Source organism: Biomphalaria glabrata, chromosome 3 (assembly GCF_947242115.1).
Source record: "Biomphalaria glabrata chromosome 3, xgBioGlab47.1, whole genome shotgun sequence".
NCBI lineage: Eukaryota > Metazoa > Mollusca > Gastropoda > Planorbidae > Biomphalaria > Biomphalaria glabrata.
Genome location: NC_074713.1, coordinates 50662175 through 50683809, shown reverse-complemented (window position 1 = coordinate 50683809; position 21635 = coordinate 50662175). Strand labels below are relative to the sequence as shown.

Below are 21635 nucleotides of genomic sequence, written 5' to 3'. Positions count from 1 at the left end.
TTCACTATCAGAGTGGTTAGTATATCGGCTTGAGGAGGCGTGAGACATGAGTTGGAATTCAGGTCGTTCCCCCCTTATTTGTTTTTAAATAAATGCTTTTAAAAAGCGAATCTGGTTTTAAAAAAATCACCCAGATATCCCCCCCCCCATTCATTTCCCCAACTAGTCCAGACAAGTGATAGGATCACAGCGCAATGAGAAAGCTAAAAGCCTGAAATGGCTCTAAATAAAAACAATTGCTAAAAGTATTTCGAATCGCAAAGATTTATTGTTATTGATCTAGATCTAGTGCAAATTTATTTACACGAGTGATCCAAACTAATTGATTGAATTACACTTCGTCAAAGCTTTTTTTTTGTTTTTCTAGTTTGTGTTGGAGACACCTTTACATACGTCATCATAATGTGTGTGTGTGTGTGTGTAGTTGAGCTTGTCAAATGCAATAAAATAACATCGTCTCTCGATACTAATTTAATTCATAAAAGGGGAGACCACAATCAGTATGTTTTTCGCAAACGGCAATGTATGTTCATAGCACTACCAAAGAATGACATAGTTAGCTGCATGACCTCCTTCAGTCGAGGAGAAACTATTGTTCGTCTCTAATCATATCACAGACTGGACATTAGCTAGGGGTCGACGGAACGATTTTGCCCACACAGCAATTCCACCCTCCCTATACAGCTGATGTGTCGAAAGGAACGCCAGGTAGACGATACAGTTTGAAATCAGAGGCATCGCTGGATCTGCCAGGATGTACCATTGTGTCAGGACCAGATTTAGACTAAGCTATATGGGGCCCCTTGGACAACATACTGCAATTTAATTATTCCTTTGCTTTTTTTTTTTCAAAATAATTTTTAGGAGGCCTTCAGACAAGTGCGGACCCTAAGCTATAGCATCTATTGCCTATAGCTAAATTCAGCACTGCACTGTGTGCTGCAATCAAATATTAATGATAATAATATCATAAGCTTTATTATCCCCAAAAAGAATTTGTTCACATAACAAATCAACAAAACAATATTCTGATGTGATGAACTTAAACGACAACGGACTAACTTTATAAAAGAAATGACAACTGAAATATTAAGAGTTATTGTGAATTTTGAATGACCTATATAGTCTATAGATCTACAATTCTACATTCAACCCAATAATGCCTACGCATGTTACATAGCCTTTAAACCCATAATTTTAAGGTTTTAATCAGTAATTGTCTTGATATAGAATAATACAGACACAGACACATATATATAATACAGACGTTACTTCAAAAAAAGATGATTAGATCCTACGCGTCATGCATGTTAATCAATGACTTAAATTCTGCCAAGTCACTGGTAACACTGGCACATCCACAACCTTCCCCGCCCACTTGGATAGAAAGCCAATTTCAACTGTCAATAAAACCATTCAGGTGGAACTATCAACCCTAAGTTTGTATCGATACCATTTAATTCGTACGTTTACACGAAAAAACCGATTACCTGGACAAACTGGCTCCAAAATCTACACATTATTTTGTTTGCCAGATACAAGGTAGTGGGTTAGGTCAAATGAATAATCTCCCGTTAGTCATTTTAACGATTTTGACTTATAAATAGATGCATAACACCTTAACGACTGCACTTTAGAGACGCGACTTACAGGCAGCGGACGTAAGCATAATCCGAGTCTGAAACATATTACATTCCTGACTTGATCTTGCTTATAAGCAGATAAAAGAAAATGGTTGTCAAGGTGCATGTCGTCTATTGGTAAGAGACTAGAGGGTATAGATAATAGATCTATTATAATATATATTTCTAAGTAAATTAGCACTTCACTATACATTATACTGTGACTACTGACTGTCTATAGTTCTATAGTTATAGTATAGATCTATCGAAATAGAATGTTAGTCTTTACTGACTCTACTCGACTATATTGACTTTATTGTCTATAACTATATAGGCCTACTATAATCATACCATTTCTTGAATTTGTACCTATTGTATCCATGGAGTAAATAACTCAGTAATACACTTATTTAAATGAATTCATCTATATCTAGTTTATTCTACTATGTTACAATATTATGTAAAGTATGTATAGTATCAAAACTATTTTTAACACAACTCTGTAGATCTAAATATATTTTATATACTCTAGGTTCTAGATTTAACATTATATTATAGTTATAGCCAGTGTCGTGGCTAGGGTGGGTGGGAGGATAGGGGAGAATTTGAAAATCCCCCGGCCCCCACTCAAGGTTTTCAGTACATTTGTTTTTATCAACCTAGATTCTAGATATATCTAGTATCTAGATATTGATCTAGAATAGATCTAGATAATGATATAAATATTATTATATATATATATATAATTATATAGGTCCATAATAGATCTAGTAGACTTGTAGTTATTGATGGCATTGTCATGATTGTGATTTGTTCTGGTTCAGTGATTGTGATGGTGCCAATGGACATTCATCACTGACACTAGCGATGGTAGAATATCTAGTTTTATATTTAGACAATTTCAATACTATACAGTTTTGTCAATCTAAAAAAAAAAAGACAAATAAAATAGTACTAGATTGCTAGAATGAGTAGATCTAGTAAATGTAGCTCTTGGAAGAAGAATCAGGCATTAACTCTTTCTCTCCTAACTGATGATACCAGCATTGATTCCACCAGAATGTGATAAATAATTACAGAGTGAAAGAGTTAATAAAGTACATCTTAGAAAATGTAATATATAATGATATAAATTGACAGCATCTATTGCTTTTATCAGATTATTTAAACTTGTTATTGTAATCTTTTTCAATTTAAGTTTCTTAAGAAAATCTTATAATCACAAAACTCAAAAAAGATTTTTAACTTTGGCATTTTCTTTTCAGCGGAGCCTGAGGTTACAGGTCCAAGGTAAAGATGTTTTTTTCCTTCAAATCTTTTTAATTGAACTCACCTTTTTGTTATTTTTTCCTGAGTCTTAACGATCATTTAACTGAGTTTTTATTCATACCTTAGAATTTTTTCCCCCCCATTTAACTTCACCTAACAATTGTTCTAGTAAGTGAACATATATATATATAGTTGATATTATCTTCAAATCCTGATCAGAGAGGAAGAGGAGAGCAGCACAAATCAAGACATTACTATGTTATTATTCTCCTAGATTTAGAATTTCTGGATTTTTAGGGTGCTCCTGAGTCCTACCAACTCTAAAGGGTACCTGACTTCATTTGGGGAAAGTAAAGGCAGTTGGTTGTTGTGCTGGTCAAATGACACCCTGCTTGTTAACCATTGGGCAAAGAAACAGATGACCTTAATATCATCTGCCCTATAGATTGCAATGTCTGAAAGGGGAACTAATTACTGAAGAGATAAAATAGATTAGGGTATAAAAACAAGCGAGACTTTGACAGTGGGCATAAAGAACAAGTTTCTCTTCTATTAAGATTGTTTGGCCTTTTGAGCTGTAAGCTCTTCAAAACTAAATCATGATTTTCCAAATTTTGTTTAAAAATTTATGAATATTAGGCTTCAATAAATGGATCAATCATTATTTGGGCGGAATATTTCAATTAATCACAAGGTTTAAAGTTGTTTCACTGGACCCAGGTTCAAAACCTACCCCCAGCCTTCCCACCGACCTGTAGGAGGTTTGATCTTCAATTATATCTTCGATTCTGAATAAACATCCTAAACATGTGAAATAAACAATTTTAAAATTTATTTACTTATTCATCAGTATGAAGCGTTTCGAGAGGAACTGCTTGATACCTTCAAACCTGGACAGATTGAAGTAGTAAGTGTTTTAATCTATTTCACTGTACATACATGATTACAATATGAACTTAGAAAGCTTCAATATATCTCTAATGGGGAAATATGAGGAAGCTTTAAAAGTTTGACTACCCATTAGATGTGCTTAAGCTGCTGTTATTATAATTTCTTCTTTAAACTTACTACTGTAATATGCCAAGATTTAAAATCATAGCCTATTCCCCATTTGGGGCCAATGGCAGAGATGAGATGATGATTATTATTTTACCATGATTTTAAACTTAACAACTATCAATTCACAATGTTTAAATATCACTACAGTAAATACCCCAAGATTTAAAACTATAGATACTATTAATTATATCATTACTAATTTTAGACAGGGGAAGGCACTCCTACAGCCACTAGCTGGTTTGAAGTGACTGTCAATGGCAAGCTAATTCATTCCAAAAAGGTTTGATTTTTAAATAGTTTAGAATGCTAAAAAATGTTATCATTATAGTAATAGTAAAATGAAAGGAAAGAAATTAATTGGAAATGTTTGCACACATTTTGAGGCACATTTAATATCACATTGTAATCCTTTTAAGTGAGATCATGTTTTAATTCTAACATGAATAAATCTTAATTAATTACAGAATGGTGATGGCTATGTTGACCGTCGTGAAAAAATGCAAAAGATAATCAATGCCATAGAGGCAGCCTTGAAGTAATAAGGCATTCTGCCTGGTGCTAAGTAGCGCAGTGTCTCAGGTAAGTTCTGAAATATGAGGCAAAATTATGTACTTAAATCCTGGTAAAGACTGGGATTTGGAATTTCTGAGGTTTTTAGGATGTCCCTGAGTCTATCCAACTCTAATCAGTACTTAAAATTAGTTGTGGAAAAGTAAATTTACATCAACCGCTCCACAGATCTCCAGGTCTGAAAGCATTTTTTACTTTTAGCGCTGTAGACACTCAGAAAAATTTGATTCTAATTTCTAGTACTGATAGACCAGGTGTGATTGTGTACAACATTGTGAAACAGTGAACATCACCTTTCAAATGTGATCTACCACTTTTTAAAAAATCCAAATGGAGAAGTAGGTACCACGTAACTAAGAAAAATCATAAATTGATAATTGACAGTTTTTCTCTCAGGCATTTTATACTGGAATTGACGCGATAGGGTTTATTAAAATTGATCCTGGGAAATGAAAACATTTGCCCAGTTCTAAATGGTGTCTTAACTTTTGTTTGGTGTAGGTCAATGAACTATCCATGTACTAACATCTTTCTTGATATTTTACCATATAAATTGATTAATTCTACTTCATCTGATTTATAACTACAACTATATCTTACAGTTTGAAAAAGGAACCTTATTGACATAGGTCCACATTTTTGCTGGCAGCTAAAAGAAGAAAAAATAGTGAAATAAAATTGCTTCATCTTGTTATGTATTAAACTTCAAAACTTTGTATGAAATTATTACTTTCAATGCTGTGTCTGAAAAACAAATTTGTCTTTGAAGTCATGTTTTCTTCTTGTTTTTTTTGTTTCAGCTTGAATCATTTGAACAAGATCAGAGAAAGTTGCTTTACGATGACTGATTTTGATTAAAGCAAGGTTGCAAAGGTCAAGGTCATGATGGTACTAGAAGTGTTTTCTCTGATTGAGATTGACTGATTGAGTATGATTGATGCTGCACTGCTTTTTATTTTTTATATCCATATATTTTTTTTTTGTCATGTACACACTCAGGTCATTTAGTTTTACCAGTGTTTTCAATATTTTTAGACATACTTTATGCTCTTCTGCTCACTAATTTATACACAGCTTGGTTTTTATGGGTTTTATTTTGTAAGGTTTTTGGTGCAATTGTTTTTAAGTTATTCAATTTGTCTCAATTTTTTTATGTATGAAACAATATGTCAGCACTATTAGCTTCAGGTTATAACATTAGTTATCTGCTTTTGTCAAGTAATGTTACTTGTCTCTTCAAGAGCTATTGATAGTTACTTTGCTTAGATGCTTGAAGTATAGGTCAAACAAATAAGTCACTAAAATGTCAGAAAAAAGTTTTTTTTTTAAAATATTAAAGTTAAAGTTTTGCTTGGCATCGTTGATTTTTGTAACATTATTTAACAAATAAAATTGTAAGGTTATTTAATGTGCTGTTCATACTTTTAATCATGTGTCCTCTCCTATACACTCCCAGTTTATTTAAGGGTGTAGTTTTTCCTTCTTGCCAATTAAGTTGTACACACTTCCTGTCTGGCTTAGTTTGAATACATGGTAGTTAACAACAATTTATTTTGTGTTAGTCCATCTTCTTATCTGTATTGACTATCTGTCCTTATCTGTATTGACTACCTTGCTGACTACAGCAATTGTGAGAATATTTTTCTTATAGATGTTTGACATTAAATTAAATATAGTAATTAAACATTTATTTTAGTAAGAAGCAAGTTCAGAACATAAAAAAGTGACTATAGAAAGTCTTTGAATTAATGCAAAACAAAATTACTGTTAATGTTGAAAAGACTCAGACCATACAAGAAAACATCTAGTTTGACAACTAACCTTGTTAGGGAAACAAGTTGAAGAAATATTTTTTTTAAAGTGAAGAGTCATTATAAAAACAAAATCCCACTGCACTATATATTTTTTCTTTGATTTCTTGTTTAGAAAATATGAGGTATACAACTCGATAGGTTTATTTCACATGACATTTGAGCTTCAGAGAATTAAGTTGCTTTTGAGATGAAGGGTGATGAAAACATAAATGAGTTTATAATAATGTTGACAACTAAATCTTCTTGATAATAAGATGAACAATTGGAGAAAGTCAACTATAGCTAGCTTTTAGGTGTAGGCCTATCCGGTGTACAGAATACGGAAGTATTGATAAGCAAAGTATTGAAATAAATCTTTTTTTTTTTTCTTTACTTTAAAGCAAAGTAGAATTAAATTTCTAATCTGTTTTGCTTGCAGCACAAACTATTATTTATTTATTTTTTTTGTAAATTTTGTTTGATCTCTCAATATTGATAGGTCTTTATTTCAAAATTTCTCCCTATATGCCTTTGTTTATTTTCTAAGGCCTATTTTTTAACTTATCGCCATGACGGCACCACATTTCTTCACACGGGTATCTTTTTTCCCTTACTGAATTTCATTGTTTAAAAATGTAAATGTACCTCAAAAATTAAAAGCATCAACAAAGAGAAGATAACTGAGATATACATTTAATTGTGGAAATTCCCGATAAGGGAAAAGGGGAGATGTTACGCTCTGCACAGTTATCATGGTATGTGCAAATAATCTCTAAATTCTAATTATGCTTTAGTTTAATGAAATCATTTAAAAACGAATCATCTAACTTAATTTAGGGGAAACAACAATTGTTCGCACTGGGTCTACTATTTTAAAAAATGCAAAGAAGGTGAGGTTGTCTAGGAAAAGTCGTAATGTGGGACTTCAAGATTTTTATTTTGGTTTTCAGAAATGAAGATAAGTCCAGGTGACTACATCATGGTTCAAATCCACCAAACAGAATTCTTTCTTAGGGACTCTATCACGACAATGTCAAGTTGACCTTGTTGACCCAGGTCCTTGGAGCCCATAGCAAACTTATTTCTTGAGTTTCGAGTCGTGCCTCTGTTGAAATATTTTAAGATCCCGAAATAGAACTGTGACTGATAAACAAAGGCCCATATTAATCTTCTAGTACTACTTTATAAAGTAGGTCAATTACCTCCAACAAAGTAAATTAGAGCTTTTAGCACACCCCCCCTTCCTGAACCTGTTAAAGGCTCTTTTTTTTTTTTTACTATTTTATCCTCCTTTTGTAAGTTGAGTGTCGTAAAACCAAAATCGAGCAATATTGTATGTATCAGTCTATTTTTTTATTTTGGTAACTTTCCCCAATGCAAGTACATTACTTCTTAAATATTTAATATGCATATTTTAGTTTCAGAAAGGGTGTATGTCTAAGTTTGCGGAGGGTAGGCTTAAGGCCCTTGGTAGACGGACTGCCGTAAATCCGGAGCTGTACCAGTATTTACATATTCCGAGCATGCTACAACTACAAGCGGACATTTCTTTATCAAGACGTGAGATTTAAAGTATTAGCGTTAAAAATGAGAAAACAAGCTCAATACAAAAGAATACTATTAAAAAAAATAAAGGCTTCTCAAGCCAACGCGGTACCCACTCTGCTAGCGAAGAGTCTATAAATATGGAAGATTGTATAGTAAGTTACCTACTGTTTCTATTTCATGTTTGTGTTTACTAAGCTTTAGGCGGCATCATAATTGCAAGGGGACTAATTAAGCTTATACAAACACTTCAGTCAAGTACTATCTCTTTCCCTAGTTTCAGAAACCTAATAAAGTAATTTACTACCAATAGTTAATTAACAATTTTAAAAAAATGTATTCTTGTGTTGTCAGATAAAAGAAATAATTGTGCGAAATTTTAGCTTGATTTTTTGTTGGATGTGAGAGAAATGACTTGTAGGCTATAAACTTTTGAGCAGACAGACAGACAGAGTAAGTTGCAGAATAAGAATTATAAACCATCTAATATCTATCTAAATCAACAAAAGTTAAATTCATATAGTGACGATAGCAGGAATGTGCTTCGTGTAAGATTCGTGATTACCAGACAGTTCACCCCAAAAAAAAAAAAAAGAAACAAAGGTCTTCTAACATGTGTAGTCTAACACGTAGATCGAAGCACTCGCGAAAAAAAAAAAAAACTAGAATAATTGTAGAGACTTAGAGCTAGGTTAGTTGACAAAGAAAATCTGCTATGTTTGAGTTTGATCCACATAACGCCAATTCCCCCCCCCCCCCCAATTCTTTTGAGTCCTGTGTGAGGCCCACACTAATCGAATCCCCCTAGGCCGCTGCCTAGTTTGCCTATGTCTAAGACCGGCCTCGCTGTCACCGACAAACCCATGTTATTCACAAATTAAAACACAGGTTTGTTTGATTTGCTTTAGACAGTTTAGACAATGACACTGATGGTCAAAATTAAGTCCATAAAAAAAAAAAGTCAAATATCAAAAACACTAAACAGAAAGTGTTATCAGATAAGAGGTAACCTCAAACCTCAGGTCTACGCTAGTTGAGCGTCACGAACTTTTGAGCGAAACCTACATTAAAACAGCCAATAACTGTTGCACGATAAAGTCAATTACGAGTGTAAACATCAGTGTTTCCATATCTCTCGCCAGCTTCAAAGTTGTAATGTATTGATGCATCCAGCAGCAGTCCTGACATTAAATATATTTGTAGAATTCAGAGCGATAGCCAAATGTTTCAGCACTTTCCATATCAGGCCACGATGTAATTCAGGGGTTCTCATCCTGTGGTTTGCGACCCCCTTGGGGGTCGATTGACGATTTGCCCGTGGTCATTTGTAACGAAGTTCTGTAAGCCGAATCTATAAAACCGAAATTATTATTGTATACGTTTGCAAGGTATAAATACGAAAAAGACATTTTAAAGCAAAACTGCATGTATCGTTATAATAATGATGGGAAATATATTCATATATATCGAAATATAATAAGTATAACATATGGTTTTGAGATTTAACATAAAACTTTGGCAATGCATGTTGAATATTTACATTATGGTTACTATTTTATAACATTAGCAGTTACTTATACTTATAAACGAAAATAATTTTACGTTTGGGGAGTCTCCATAGTGGGTAATTGTAAAAAGGGGTCGACCGCCTAAAAAGGTTGAGAGCCGCTGTTATTCTAATCTGCTAAACGCAGCCAAAATACAAGCAAAATTAAAAAAAAAAAAAGCTTATCTAAGAGAAAGAACTCTGCACTTACATAAATATCACCCTAGAATGTAGAACTTATATCCTTTTTTTATATCCAACAAAAACATTAATTACTAATTAATTAATTGACTTATTGTCTATGACAATGAATAAGTGTGAAAGATTTCAACTTGATCCGAGAATGGGTGTGGGAGAAATAACGTGATTTTTTTTTTTACCAGACAGGCAGACAGAAAGACGGACAGAGTGAGTTGCTTTAAGCTTTGTAAAAAGATTGGTCAGTAAATAGAATCTCAATCTAGACAAGGTCTACTGGTCTTAGAAGCTCTATTTGTGTTTGACAATGGGAGACCTATGAAGCACAGGCACGTGATCATAGCGTGCATTATTTCAGTCTGCTAGGTCTACTAAGTGCCGGATTCTAGTGGAGTGGAGCCCACGGTAGGATTCGTCAATATAAATAATAAGTACACTGAAAAATATTAATAAATCTAAAATCATGTCTTATTTATCTTATCTTATATAATACAGACGTTACTTCAAAAAATATTATTGCGTCCTACGCGTCATGCATGTTAACCAATGACTTAAATTCTACCCAGTCAATGGTTTTCCTGGCTGACTCAGACAACCCATTCCATGCTCTATAGCATTAGGGAAGAAGGAGCATATGTTCATATACTCCCATATTTGTAAAGCATGGGAGAGTGCTTGTAAATTTAGTTCAATTTCCCATATTTCCTTAAATTTAATTATCATGTTCTGTTAAAAATCATGTTTTTTTTTGGAAATGTGGAGGCCCCTGGTGTGGGTGCTGTCTTGCACAGCTGTTAATCCGACTCAGAAGCGTTTGGTAGCCTTATCAACAAAGCATTGAAGGGTCCGAAGGAAGATTGATGTCCATTCCGTTGATAGTCCAAGTCGATAACGTCATCTTTTTTTTTTCTTCTTTCCCGCGCTACGTCACAAATACCTCCCCAAGAATGTAAACCTAAGAATACACACACGCACAATAGAAGCTAGAAACAATATGGACGATAGTTCTTTATTTTATTATTATTATTTTTTAAAATTGCGTTAACAGTGAATCAATCCTCTCTTATTGTGTATAAATCTGATGGACTTTCTTCCTCTTTTGGCTCTGACATAAAATGATATCCTCTTCTTCCACAGAAAGCACGGACAATAATCTCCACAATCACGTCTGCTGACCAGTTGCTTTCAGCTTTTGAAGACAATTTAGGATTTAATTCGACAACATCCATTACTGACAGACGACCTGAAAAAAAAAAAGGGCATAACATGTTGCCAGATTGTATTGCGTTCACATTAAAAACTGGTTTATAAATAGGAAATCAAATATTTTTTTTTTACAAAATATTGGGTTGATTTGTTGTATTTAAGAACCTCTACCTACTCACTAATAAACTAACATGAAGAGTATTTAGAGTGCAGCTATTGACACAAATCTCAACAGTGGATGTATTTTTTATCTGTGTCAGCACTGAATTATATAATAGGCCCTACAGATGTTACTTCAAAAATAGAAGATGTTTACGCCCTACGCGTCATGCCAAGTCACTGGTTTTGCTGGCTAGCTCAGGCAACCCATTCCATGCTCTAATATCACCAGGGAAGAAGGAGTATTTGTACAAATTTGTCCTAGCATATGGGACGAGGAATGTGCCTTTATCTATGTGTCTTTCTGGGTATTTTGTTTTTGTATTTGAAGATTATGGTTCAGTGTTTTATGTATAATTGCTACTTAACTATCCTGAAGGCTTTCTAATTTTAGTGATTTTACTAAAGGTGTTACTCTAGTCAAATGTGAATATTCGTTTGTTATGAACCTCACTGCTCTATTTTGTGTCTGTTCCAATTTCTTAATGTTTTCTTGAGTTGAGGGGTCCCAAACAGAGGATGCATAGTCTATTATTGGCCTAACCAAGGTTTCATAGCATGTTAGTTTTATGTTCTTATTTGATTTATAGAAATTTCTTCTAATAAACCCTAATGCTTTGTTGTTTTTTTTTTGTTTTTTTTTTTGTTTTGGATAGTTTCATCAATATGGGGGTTCCATGACAGTTTTTCATTTATTATAACACCTAGGTATTTTGCGTTTTAAGTCTGTGTTACTGGTTTGCCATGAATACGAATATGATCAAACGAATATGTGCAATATTTATTTACAAGAAGTCGAAATGCCATTTGGCAGCAATTTATTATGTTACAATGGAGGACAGATTTAAATAGGAAGGAAGAATATGTGCGGCAAAACAATATCAACGACACCATAATATTTTCTTCACAATTATGTCACCCCCCCCTCTCTCTCTCTTTCTTTTTTTTTTCTCTCTTTCTCTTTCTGTCTGTACGTATTGATAATCTTTGTTCTGTAATACATTCCTCGTCCAGAGGTAATTTGGTGAACTTAACAAGCTTTAAAGAACTAGGTAGAAGTAGGGCCCAGGCCTACAGTTTGAGCGCTTCACCCACCCGCCCACGCACCCAAAACAAAATCGTCTATGAAAGTACATAAATCATGCAGTCGAAATGAACTTGAAAGTAAGGATTAAGTTATTTGCTAATTCTTTGTAAAGTACAAAGGGAAGTACATTGTGTATACAAATAGAGAAATATCTAGGTCACGGTAGCATCTTTTCTTAACCTTTGCACTCGACCACATTTGAATAAATCTACTTTTTACTGTTACAATTTTAAAAAACGGGACAAAAATCTATATAAAATAATATTTTTTAGCAGGATTACTTGATCACTGGGATTTTGTTTACATTCAACGACAAGCTTTGTGTGATTTAGTTTGACATTTGTTTAGATTTCTCTTGCGTCGTTTGGCATTTGTTTATAGTTTAGAGTTAGACCTCTGTTGCAATAATTTTCACTGGCACTTAAAGGCTAGAAAATAAAACTTTGACTTAATCAAGTTAAACACCAGTCCAGACTATAGAAGCGACAAGACACGTTAGACATACAAGCCAGGCCTACCTGTTTTAAATATGTATTTGGCAATGTCCAGTCCTTCTTTCAGGTTCAGACCACACTTTACTAGAGTAACATAAAATGAACAGTTTATTTAATTTTTTTTTTCGAGGATGTATGAATGAAGAAACAGAAACTTTATAGCGAAACAAAAATGCGCTAGAAAATTAGTCAATGGTTTGAAATTTGAAATAGCTGTGAGCAGGGCTGGCAGGGCGCAATTCCTAGGATGACTATGCAGCTCGGGGGCCCTCTGTTGTCGAATGTTGTACATTATGTAGTCCCCACTACCCTTACGTAAAGCGGCAGACACTGATGGTCCAAACCTTCTTTGATTACTTTATGCTGGAGTATAGGTTTATAAGGCTATTGCCGGAAGTGGTAATGGATATAAGCACTGCACTACATGCGTCTCAAATAGCCTCTGACAACCACACAGTGGCTCAGATAATGGGTTTGGTGGAGTTACTATCACTGACAGCAGAGTGTTGCAAATTAAAAGTGTGGGACCTAGAGCGTGCCATGAATTGGATGCAGTGTTTCTCAAGGCACCTACCAGCATAATTACAACGTGAGCAGCTAGAAATCGATAGAGTTATCGTGATTTATTTTGGCTAAAGCGCTCATATATCTTAGAAGCAGGGAAAAAAACAACAACACATGAATTCTAGGAATGCACAATGTTTGGAAAGTACAAATTCCGACATTTTGCGATCAACATACACGATATGTTTTAACAGAATAAAACGTAAACACAGCATTTTAATTCACTATTTCCTCTCTTAAAAACTTGAACGCTGGTGCTGCTATTCATGTATGTTTAACTCTTGCTCTCCTAATTGACGATACCAACGTTGATTTTACCTCCTTAAATTACATTTATGTTTAATTTTATAAAATTTTACTTTGTGTTATATCAAAAGAGCATGCATTCCTCTTTAACTCTAGACCAAATAACATATTTTCTGGTTACAAACGAAAAATTTATTGAAGCTTAATCATAACAGGGGAGTGGAATAGTAAAGAACAAAATGAATAATTCCGTCGAAACGTGGGAAAATAATTACGGAGCGAAAGAGTTAATATATGTATGTATCACAGAATAAATCTAGCAAGAATATTTCTTTTGACCCCAAGGCCGTGGCTTAGAAATGTTGAGGTGCTTTACAAATAGGCAATGGACGCTCCATTATTTGGGGGGGATGTGAATTAAATGAACCCTTTTAGGGTTCCATGCTTGCAGGCGCCTTGAGGGAGAGCTGCTAGCCAACAAACGTCTCGCATTCTACACCGCAGGATTGAATTACTCTGACAAACAACGCTGAGAATAGATGTAGGCAGTAGATCTACGTAAAATTAGTCTCGAGTCACGTGCTGTCGCCTACTTGCACCCCTGCCCTTTCCAATAACGTTATTTTAACTCTTTATCTCCTAATCGACGATACCATCGTTGATTTTGACCTCATTGAATTAAATTAATGTTTAATTTTATAAACTTGACTTTGTGTTATATAAAAAGAGCATGCATTTCCCTTTTAATTCTATACCAAATACAAACATTTTCTGATAACAAACAAGAAAGCTATGGAAGCCCAACCATAACAGGGGTAGTGAAATAGTAATGAGCAAATGAAGAATTCCTTCAAAACATGGAAAAATAATTGCGGAGAGAAAGAGTTAAGGGTCTCGGGGGAAAAAGAAGCACGCGCTAGAAAAAAAAACCGTAAACAAACTTACCCGGCGTTCCCGTTGCTGGAATGATTCCCGGATCCATAGCATCGACATCAAAACTCAAATGGATTGGTAACCTGTCCCTAATTAGAGGAGAGAGGAGATAGAGAGGAAGTTCACATTACCAGTAGATGCAAGACCACGTGATCATTTGATTTTAAATATTGAAACGGCCACAAAATATGTTCTTTCAAAAAAAAGTTCCAGACCTTACGATGTATAGGCCAGACGATGTAAAGGTCAGCTGGTTCTGTGGCCTACGGTTAACGAGAGTGTCACGTGACCAGCGCAATAACCAACCGCCTTTTCTTTTACCCAACAAACGCCAGTCTTCACCAGTCAACGTTGTTTACTAAATGATAGCTAGACTCTGAGAGTTTACAAGGCACAGAAACAGGTCTCACTTAGTGGTTAGTTGACCCATTTCGTGTCCCATTGGAAGCGATAATCTACTCAAACACATCCAAACTTAAATTACAACAACTCACCACGGATCTATCTGGGACATAATTGCTGACATGACAAAATCCACTCCAAGGGTCCGAACATCCTTCGCGGAAAAAGCACAAATATTCAACTTCTCTATAAAATCTCTGAAAACAATTATTAAATCAATATGAAATATATTTACATTAAAAAAAAAACACACTTTAGAAAAGCTTTTAATAAAGAATTATGCCAAACCCAAATACTATTTTTAAAAAAAAAAGCTTTGTGTTCAGGGAAATAAACAGAGTGGGTATTGTTTGGCCGACTCTACATTCTTCGAAAAGAGTCATATCAAAGATTGATTTGATTGAAAATCCATCCCCAAGTTGTGAAATGTTATTAGCTGTGTACACGCTCTGGTTTGATCTACACTTTTTTTGTTTACCTGGCACAAGTTATTTCATTCTTTAATGCGACTTTATTTTCATTGGAAGTTTTCTACGTGTGAGAAAAACACTTTGGCGAGAAGACCCAACTTTTATACATCAAGAGTTAGAACCCTGTCTGCCGCCATGTTCTCCAGAAGGCTTGGGCTAGAATGTAATTATCTTCAATTCTGACAGATGATCGGACACGTGTATCAAACTAAACTCAAGACAAAGTTAACATTAAAAAAAAAACTGGACTTATGTATGTTTGTTTGGTTACAGCTTCGGTAAATTCTTCCCTTTTCAAAGCTAGATGTATAGAAAAACATTCGCCAACTAGATCTACTATTTAAAACTATGCATAATATGCCTACTCACTGTTCTTCTGGGTCTATAGAACGTAATCCTATGTAGGCCAGATTTTTCACACTTATACTGAAATAAAGAGAATATTTGGAAGACTATCTATCTATCTATCTATCTATTTATCTATCTATCTGTCTATTATCTATCTATCTATCTATCTATTTGTCTGTCTGTCTGTCTGTCTTTTGTGGCCAGCACAATCTCCCTATTAACCCAAGATCTGCAGTTCATGTTAAAACAGGGTAATCAAAGCCTCAAAGAACGTGGCTTGCAATCGTAACTCTTCAGTTCTGGAGTTGATTCAGGAGAAAGAGTACATTTAGTTTGAAACTAGAATTGAATTCAGCAGTCTCTCCCAAAGTTATTTCTCTTATCTCTGTGGTGCCCTAGTGTTGAAGGAGGATGAGATGGATGCTATAATGAGATCAGTGCCGGATTTGAGAAAGTGGAGGCCCTCGGTAGATTTTTTGTGGAGGTCCTTACTCTACTAAAGCTTCAATAATATTTCCCTTTATAAAAGTAATACATCTAAAAACATGTTCTATTTGTGAAGAAGAAATAGAATTTAATCATATTTTTTTATCTTATGTTATAAACTACAGACGCTCTTTCTTAACAAAATATAATGACGTCCTACGCGTATTCAAATGTCAATCTGGCATGCTAAGAATGAGGCTCTGGGCAGCAGCACAAAATCGCACTGCCGTGTGGCCCACGGGTAACGAAGGTGTTATGTGGCCAGCACAGCCAAATTATGTCAGGTACCCATTAAAGCTGGACTCAGAGGCGGCCTAAAGATCCCAAAATTAAAAATCCCAGTCTTCATCAGATCTGGGACCCCCGGTTAGGAAGCCAAGTGTTTCACCGATTAGCCAGCACGCCTCCAGATGTATATAACTGTATATATGTTATTATCTATCAGCCTTAATGTTTGACTTCTGTTTGATTGCCTAGATCTCTACGTAAATACGAGATATTTTCTTTTATAAGTTCGTGACCCTACCATGGATTCAGCCATTCAAAGCCAGGTAACTTAGGGTGAATATGAGGCATCTCCCTGGACAGAAAACTGACCGGCATCCCATGGAGGTGTCCGGACAAACTGGTCAACGGTGTGTTAATATCTGGGTGGGCGTCTACCCATATGACCGCCACATTCCTTTTCGAAAAATTTGAGTGTCCGGCAATGGACCCTATGGCTACGCTATGGTCGCCGCCAAGTAAGAGGACTTTCCTTTCCGTTTTGAGAACCATCTCAACTCTCTCCGCGATCTAACAAAAAAAAACAAAAAATAGAAACATATAAATCATGCCTATATAGAACTAGACCCTCGGTACTGTGGCCAAGTTCTTTACAACTGAGCCACCACGTCTCCAGAGAGAGAGAGAGAGAGAGAGAGAGAGAGAGAGAGAGAGAGAGAGAGTCTAATTGGGAGTACAGGAGAATGAAGCAGAGTTTGAAACACAGAAGTTAAAGTTAGTGATTAAAGAGAGTTAAAGTCAGTTGAAGTGGATGTGGAGTTGAGTTATTGTAAAGTTAGTTGTATTAAGTCAGTACAGAGCTAGAAGTAAAAGATTTCAGCCATTGTGAAATTATCATTCAGTTGATATTTAGTGTCAATAAAGAATTGAGAGACTTTGAATTCTTCCGTTGGACATTCACTTAAATTTGATATTTAGTTGCCAGAAATGTGCCTGTATGTTATTTACACTGTATAATAAACATTAAGTGAACTGTCACAGAAACCCATACGACGAAAGACAAGAGACAGATGAGTATAAAGATTGTGGGTGTCCATTAATCACGCATATATTCATTTATACACCGCTACAGTAGCATCTGACTAGGTTACGTTTTGGTTGTCAGAGGTGAAGAAGAAACATGCCTATAAACAAGATCCATCACATCCATTGTGTATAAAAGAGACATTCAGTTTTGTTTCACAAGAATTTTGTTCTAGTTTTATTTGCATATATACATCCAAAGTTTAATAAGCCTGCTACTGTTTGATACATCTAACAATTAATAATCATTAACACTAGGAACAATTTTGGACGGGAAAGTTTTCCAAGGAATAGTTTGATTAGGACAAATTAGTCAAGGAATAGTTTGATTGGGACAAATTAGTCAAGGAATAGTTTGATTAGGATAAATTAGCCAAGGAATAGTTTGATTGGGACAAATTAGCCAAGGAATAGTTTGATTGGGACGAATTTGCCAAGGAATAGTTTAATTGGGACAAATTAGTCAAGGAATAGTTTGATTGGCACAAATTAGTCAAGGAATAGTTTGTTTGGGACAAATTTGCCAAGGAATAGTTTGAGACAAATTTGCCAAGGAGTAGTTTGATTGGGACAAATTAGCAAAGAAATAGTTTTATAGGGACAGATTTGCCAGCGAACCGACTTGCCAGGAAATATGTTTTTAGAGACCAAATTGTTTAAGCATAATTATTTAATCGTCATTTCTACAGGCTCCTGTTAGAACTAACATTATTATCTGGCTATTGGCCAAACCAACTGTTCTAATATTATTACCTGGCTATTGGCCAAACCATCTGTTCTAACATTATTACCTGGCTGTTGGCCAAACCAACTGTTCTAACATTATTGCCTGGCTGTTGGCCAAACCAACTGTTCTAACATTATTACCTGGCTGTTGGCCAAACCAACTGTTCTAACATTATTACCTGGCTGTTGGCCAAACCAACTGTTCTCGAATGTTTGCAGCCTTTAACAAACTCCCCATCGTTGCGTACAGTCTCAAACTGTAGATTCCCATAGTCATAGACAGAAGCGCCTGGACAACACAATGAAGATGTTAATTAGCACTATTAGGTGTGTGCATTGCATGTTGATGAGTAAATCAATTGTGGTTCCATTCTTGTGTGTAATCTTGTGTGCACTATATTTATTAATAAACCGTTAGTTTTTCGTTTTGTCAAGACCATGAATAATTTTTATTGGCGTGTTTGCAGAGTTTTGCAATGTCAGAATTCACTATAAAAAATTAATGTTGCAATTAAGTTCCATCTCTACAATAGTCTCTCTCTAGTTTTATTTCTTTCAAAATGACACTGAATTGTATTTTCCTTTCTTTCAACTAGGTCTCGAGAAACAATCTACATGCAGGGCCGGTCTTAGGGCACTGCAACCTATGCCGTCGCAGTGGGCCCCGCACTATCTCTAGTTGTAAATTATTAAAATAACCCAATTTAACTTATGACAGGGTTTCCGCGGTCTCCTGATTTTCCTGGAGCTCCTGGAAATCTCCTGAAATTGCAAAGTATACGAAAAAAGTCATGAAAATCTCCTGAAATGATGAAAATATCCTGAAAACTCAAACATGTTTTGAAAAATAGGCAAAGTTGTAATTACGGGGTGTCATTCAATATGGAAAAAGCCAATCCTAGTAGCGATTAAAAAAAAAACGGCATTGTCAGCTTTCATTTAATAAAAATAATTGGGCGAATTTTAACCAAAACAGTTCGTTCCAATACTAAATTTACTGTAATAGTCACGGGCATATATAAATCTAAATCTATCTCGATCTCTTAAAAAAAAATCAAAAGCTATATTTTGCTATTCGATGGTAAAAATCTAAAAGGCAGATCTGAATGTTTATCGGCTTTATGTTGGAAATCTACCTTCTATTGTAGATGGCTCGTAGAATCAATTTGATCTTGATTTTGCACTTAGTAAAGTACGAAAAAAATGCAAAGACGAATTTATTTTCTAACAAATAATCTTAATTTTCACTTATTATCCTTATCCCTACCCAGACTAGGCCCCGCGCAATCCGTTTCGCATCATCATCATCATCAAACTCCATTTGAGTGAGGGCTTGAGAGGCAATCCGTTTTGCATAGGGCTCCACAATCTGTAGGACCGGCCCTGTCTGCATGTAGTCATCACGAACCAGGTCTATATGGCCTTTTAAAACTAAAACAAACGAAAGTCCTTCTGTCTCCCAGCCTCCGACTTCCATTCTCACGTCAACTTTCACCAGCCGTTCAGCCCTAGTTATTACATCATTGTTTGATCCTTGGTTGCACCAGAATCTATTCAGCCAATGGGAACACGCTCCCACACTCCATAGCAACGACACTTACCCTTTTTTTTAAGCCTCGATTCCAAATAGGAAGATCTTAACAAATCTGGGGCAGTGTCTGGGCCTTTTAGTGGCTATTGCAATAACAAGAAAAAAAAAATTGTTATGGCTATGATGCTAAAGATCATATCTATCTACATTTTTTTTAGAAGCAGATCTCATTAATCAATGGATAATCAGGGTTTGACTGATAAATGATCTTTTAAAATTTGATCCTGTGGCATAACTATTTTTTTCTATTTCAAAATAAATTTTAACTTTTAACTATAATTAAATATTTAAATTCATAAATATATAACATCAAATAGGACCTAAATATTTCATACATTAAAAATGCAAAAACAAAAAATAAAAAAAAATGGAAAGATGGTCAAGGAATATGAACAAATGGGAAACAAAATACTTAAAGGAATATTTCAACCAGAAAGTTTGAAATTTGTCACAGCTCAAAATGGATAAAGAGTTATAACTTACCTGTCCATACATCAAGGGACCACCTATGATTCCAACTCTCGGAGGCCTATCGCTCGGACGAGGAGTAGGTATCCGATATACTATTTTGATCTCTTTAGCACAAGAAAATAAAAAAAATAACTACACCAAACTAGATTGGGGAATTCATTTGTACAAGGGACACATTATTGGCAGACAGGGGGGAAACAGGAAAATAAATGACTTAGAGTCGAAGTAGTGGCCAGATTGGCTAATCGATTTTTTGAAGTAGTGAATAGATTGATCAATAGGCCTAAATACTGACGTAGTGACCGAATTGACCAATCGGTGTACTGAAGTAGTGGCCATATTGACAGATTGGTTTACTGAACTAGTGGCCAGATTGACCATTCGGTCTATTGAACTAGTGGCCAGATTGATCAATTGTGTTACTAAACTAGTGTCAAAATTGGCTAATCAACTTTAGACAAAATGAACATGGCCATAATGACAAATCAGTTTACCGAACTACTAGCCTGATTCGGTCTACTGAACTAGCGACCAGATTGATCAATCGGATTACCAAACTAGTGACCGAATTATATCAGGCCCCTATTACTTTTCACATATTAAGCCTAAACATGCATGACAACAATAATGACAACATAGTCTAGAGTTAGTCTATATTATAGTATATTAAAGATTCTTTTACAAATTGTAATTAGATCTAATTTGGTTTTGAATCCAAGTAAGCCCATGAGTACAGTTACTTGTTCTCGGCTGCCGGTGACGCCTGTGTTTGTTATCGTTCCTGGTTCTGTGAGGTCTAAAACTGACGTGTTCCAATGGCTTGTATTTCAGGAAGCGAAGACCAGAAGACGCAAACATTGAGATATTTGCCGTGGACAAACGAATCAAACATAGTTGACTATTGTCGCACAATTCAAAAGTAGATTGAAGAAAAGTGCGGCATGGTGCTAAATACATTGCGCTATGTTTTGCACGACTGCTACACATTTTCTGGTTATCCAAAATCAGAGACTTTTTTTTATAAGACATTATCTTCGATTGGGGGGGGGGGGGGCAGTGATTAAGTGACTTGCGCTGAACATTTTGATTTTAGTGCCACGTCTGCAGAGTGGAAGACTCCAGCATCCTTAAACGACGCCTGACTGACCAAGGGAAGGGAAGCGCTCACGAGGTTGACAAAGAAAACGTTTCAGGGACACCCTCAAAGCTTCTCTGAAAGCCTTCAGCATTGACCCATCCAGCTGGTAGACAGAAGCACATGATAGAGCATCATGGCGTCGCGCTGTGAAAACTGGGGCACAAATTGCAGAGGGCAAGAGAACAACGCTGGCAGAGTCAGAGAAGAAAAGCAAGGCCAATGACACTAGCTCCAGCTGGAATAACCTGCCCAGTGTGCGGCCGAACATTCCGGGCTCACATAGGTCTCACGGACCACACGAAGAGACACAAAACCCCAGTGCAATGCCCACAGCCCCTTGGATGACAAAAGTGGTCATCATCGAACCACGATGTACGAACTATATAGGCCTATCTTCGATAGAG

At 35.4% G+C, this 21635-nt stretch overlaps 1 protein-coding gene and 2 long non-coding RNA genes across 5 annotated transcripts; 2 read left to right on the top strand and 1 right to left on the bottom strand.

Moving 5' to 3' along the window:
* Window positions 1-1529: 1529 nt before the first annotated feature.
* On the top strand, window positions 1530-4230 carry LOC106055440 (uncharacterized). The gene is made up of 4 exons (XR_008776812.1): window positions 1530-1760; window positions 2888-2912; window positions 3742-3798; window positions 4156-4230. It is a non-coding gene; the product is annotated as an uncharacterized LOC106055440 (long non-coding RNA).
* Window positions 4231-5320: 1090 nt separating this feature from the next.
* Window positions 5321-10864, top strand: LOC129924957 (uncharacterized). Its single transcript, XR_008776813.1, has 3 exons — window positions 5321-8013; window positions 9788-10007; window positions 10740-10864. It is a non-coding gene; the product is annotated as an uncharacterized LOC129924957 (long non-coding RNA).
* LOC106055441 (arginase-1-like) lies at window positions 10603-21005 on the bottom strand. 3 transcript variants are annotated; one of them, XM_013211699.2, is made up of 10 exons: window positions 20834-21005; window positions 20106-20197; window positions 19633-19705; window positions 18211-18320; window positions 16524-16792; window positions 15533-15589; window positions 14786-14890; window positions 14304-14380; window positions 12573-12632; window positions 10603-10845 (listed from the first exon to the last, which is right to left on the bottom strand). In XM_013211699.2, the coding sequence occupies exons 1-10, from the start codon at window positions 20949-20951 to the stop codon at window positions 10655-10657; spliced, it is 1152 nt and encodes a 383-aa protein (XP_013067153.1). In that variant the 5' UTR covers window positions 20952-21005; the 3' UTR covers window positions 10603-10654. The 3 variants fall into 3 exon arrangements, with proteins under 3 accessions (XP_013067153.1, XP_013067155.1, XP_013067154.1); XM_013211701.2 differs by having other exon boundaries at window positions 20776-20908; XM_013211700.2 differs by lacking the exon at window positions 12573-12632.
* Window positions 21006-21635: the final 630 nt, after the last annotated feature.

Coding starts and splice junctions, on each gene's coding strand:
- LOC106055441 (XM_013211699.2), bottom strand. CDS start 20,951: ATGTTTGCGTCTTCTGGTCTTCGCTTCCTGAAATACAAGCCATTGGAA. Junction 19,706..20,105: donor GTCCCTTGATGTATGGACAG/GTAAGTTATAAC, acceptor TTATTGCAATAG/CCACTAAAAGGCCCAGACAC. Junction 16,793..18,210: donor TTGGTTTGGCCAACAGCCAG/GTAATAATGTTA, acceptor TTTTTTTGTTAG/ATCGCGGAGAGAGTTGAGAT.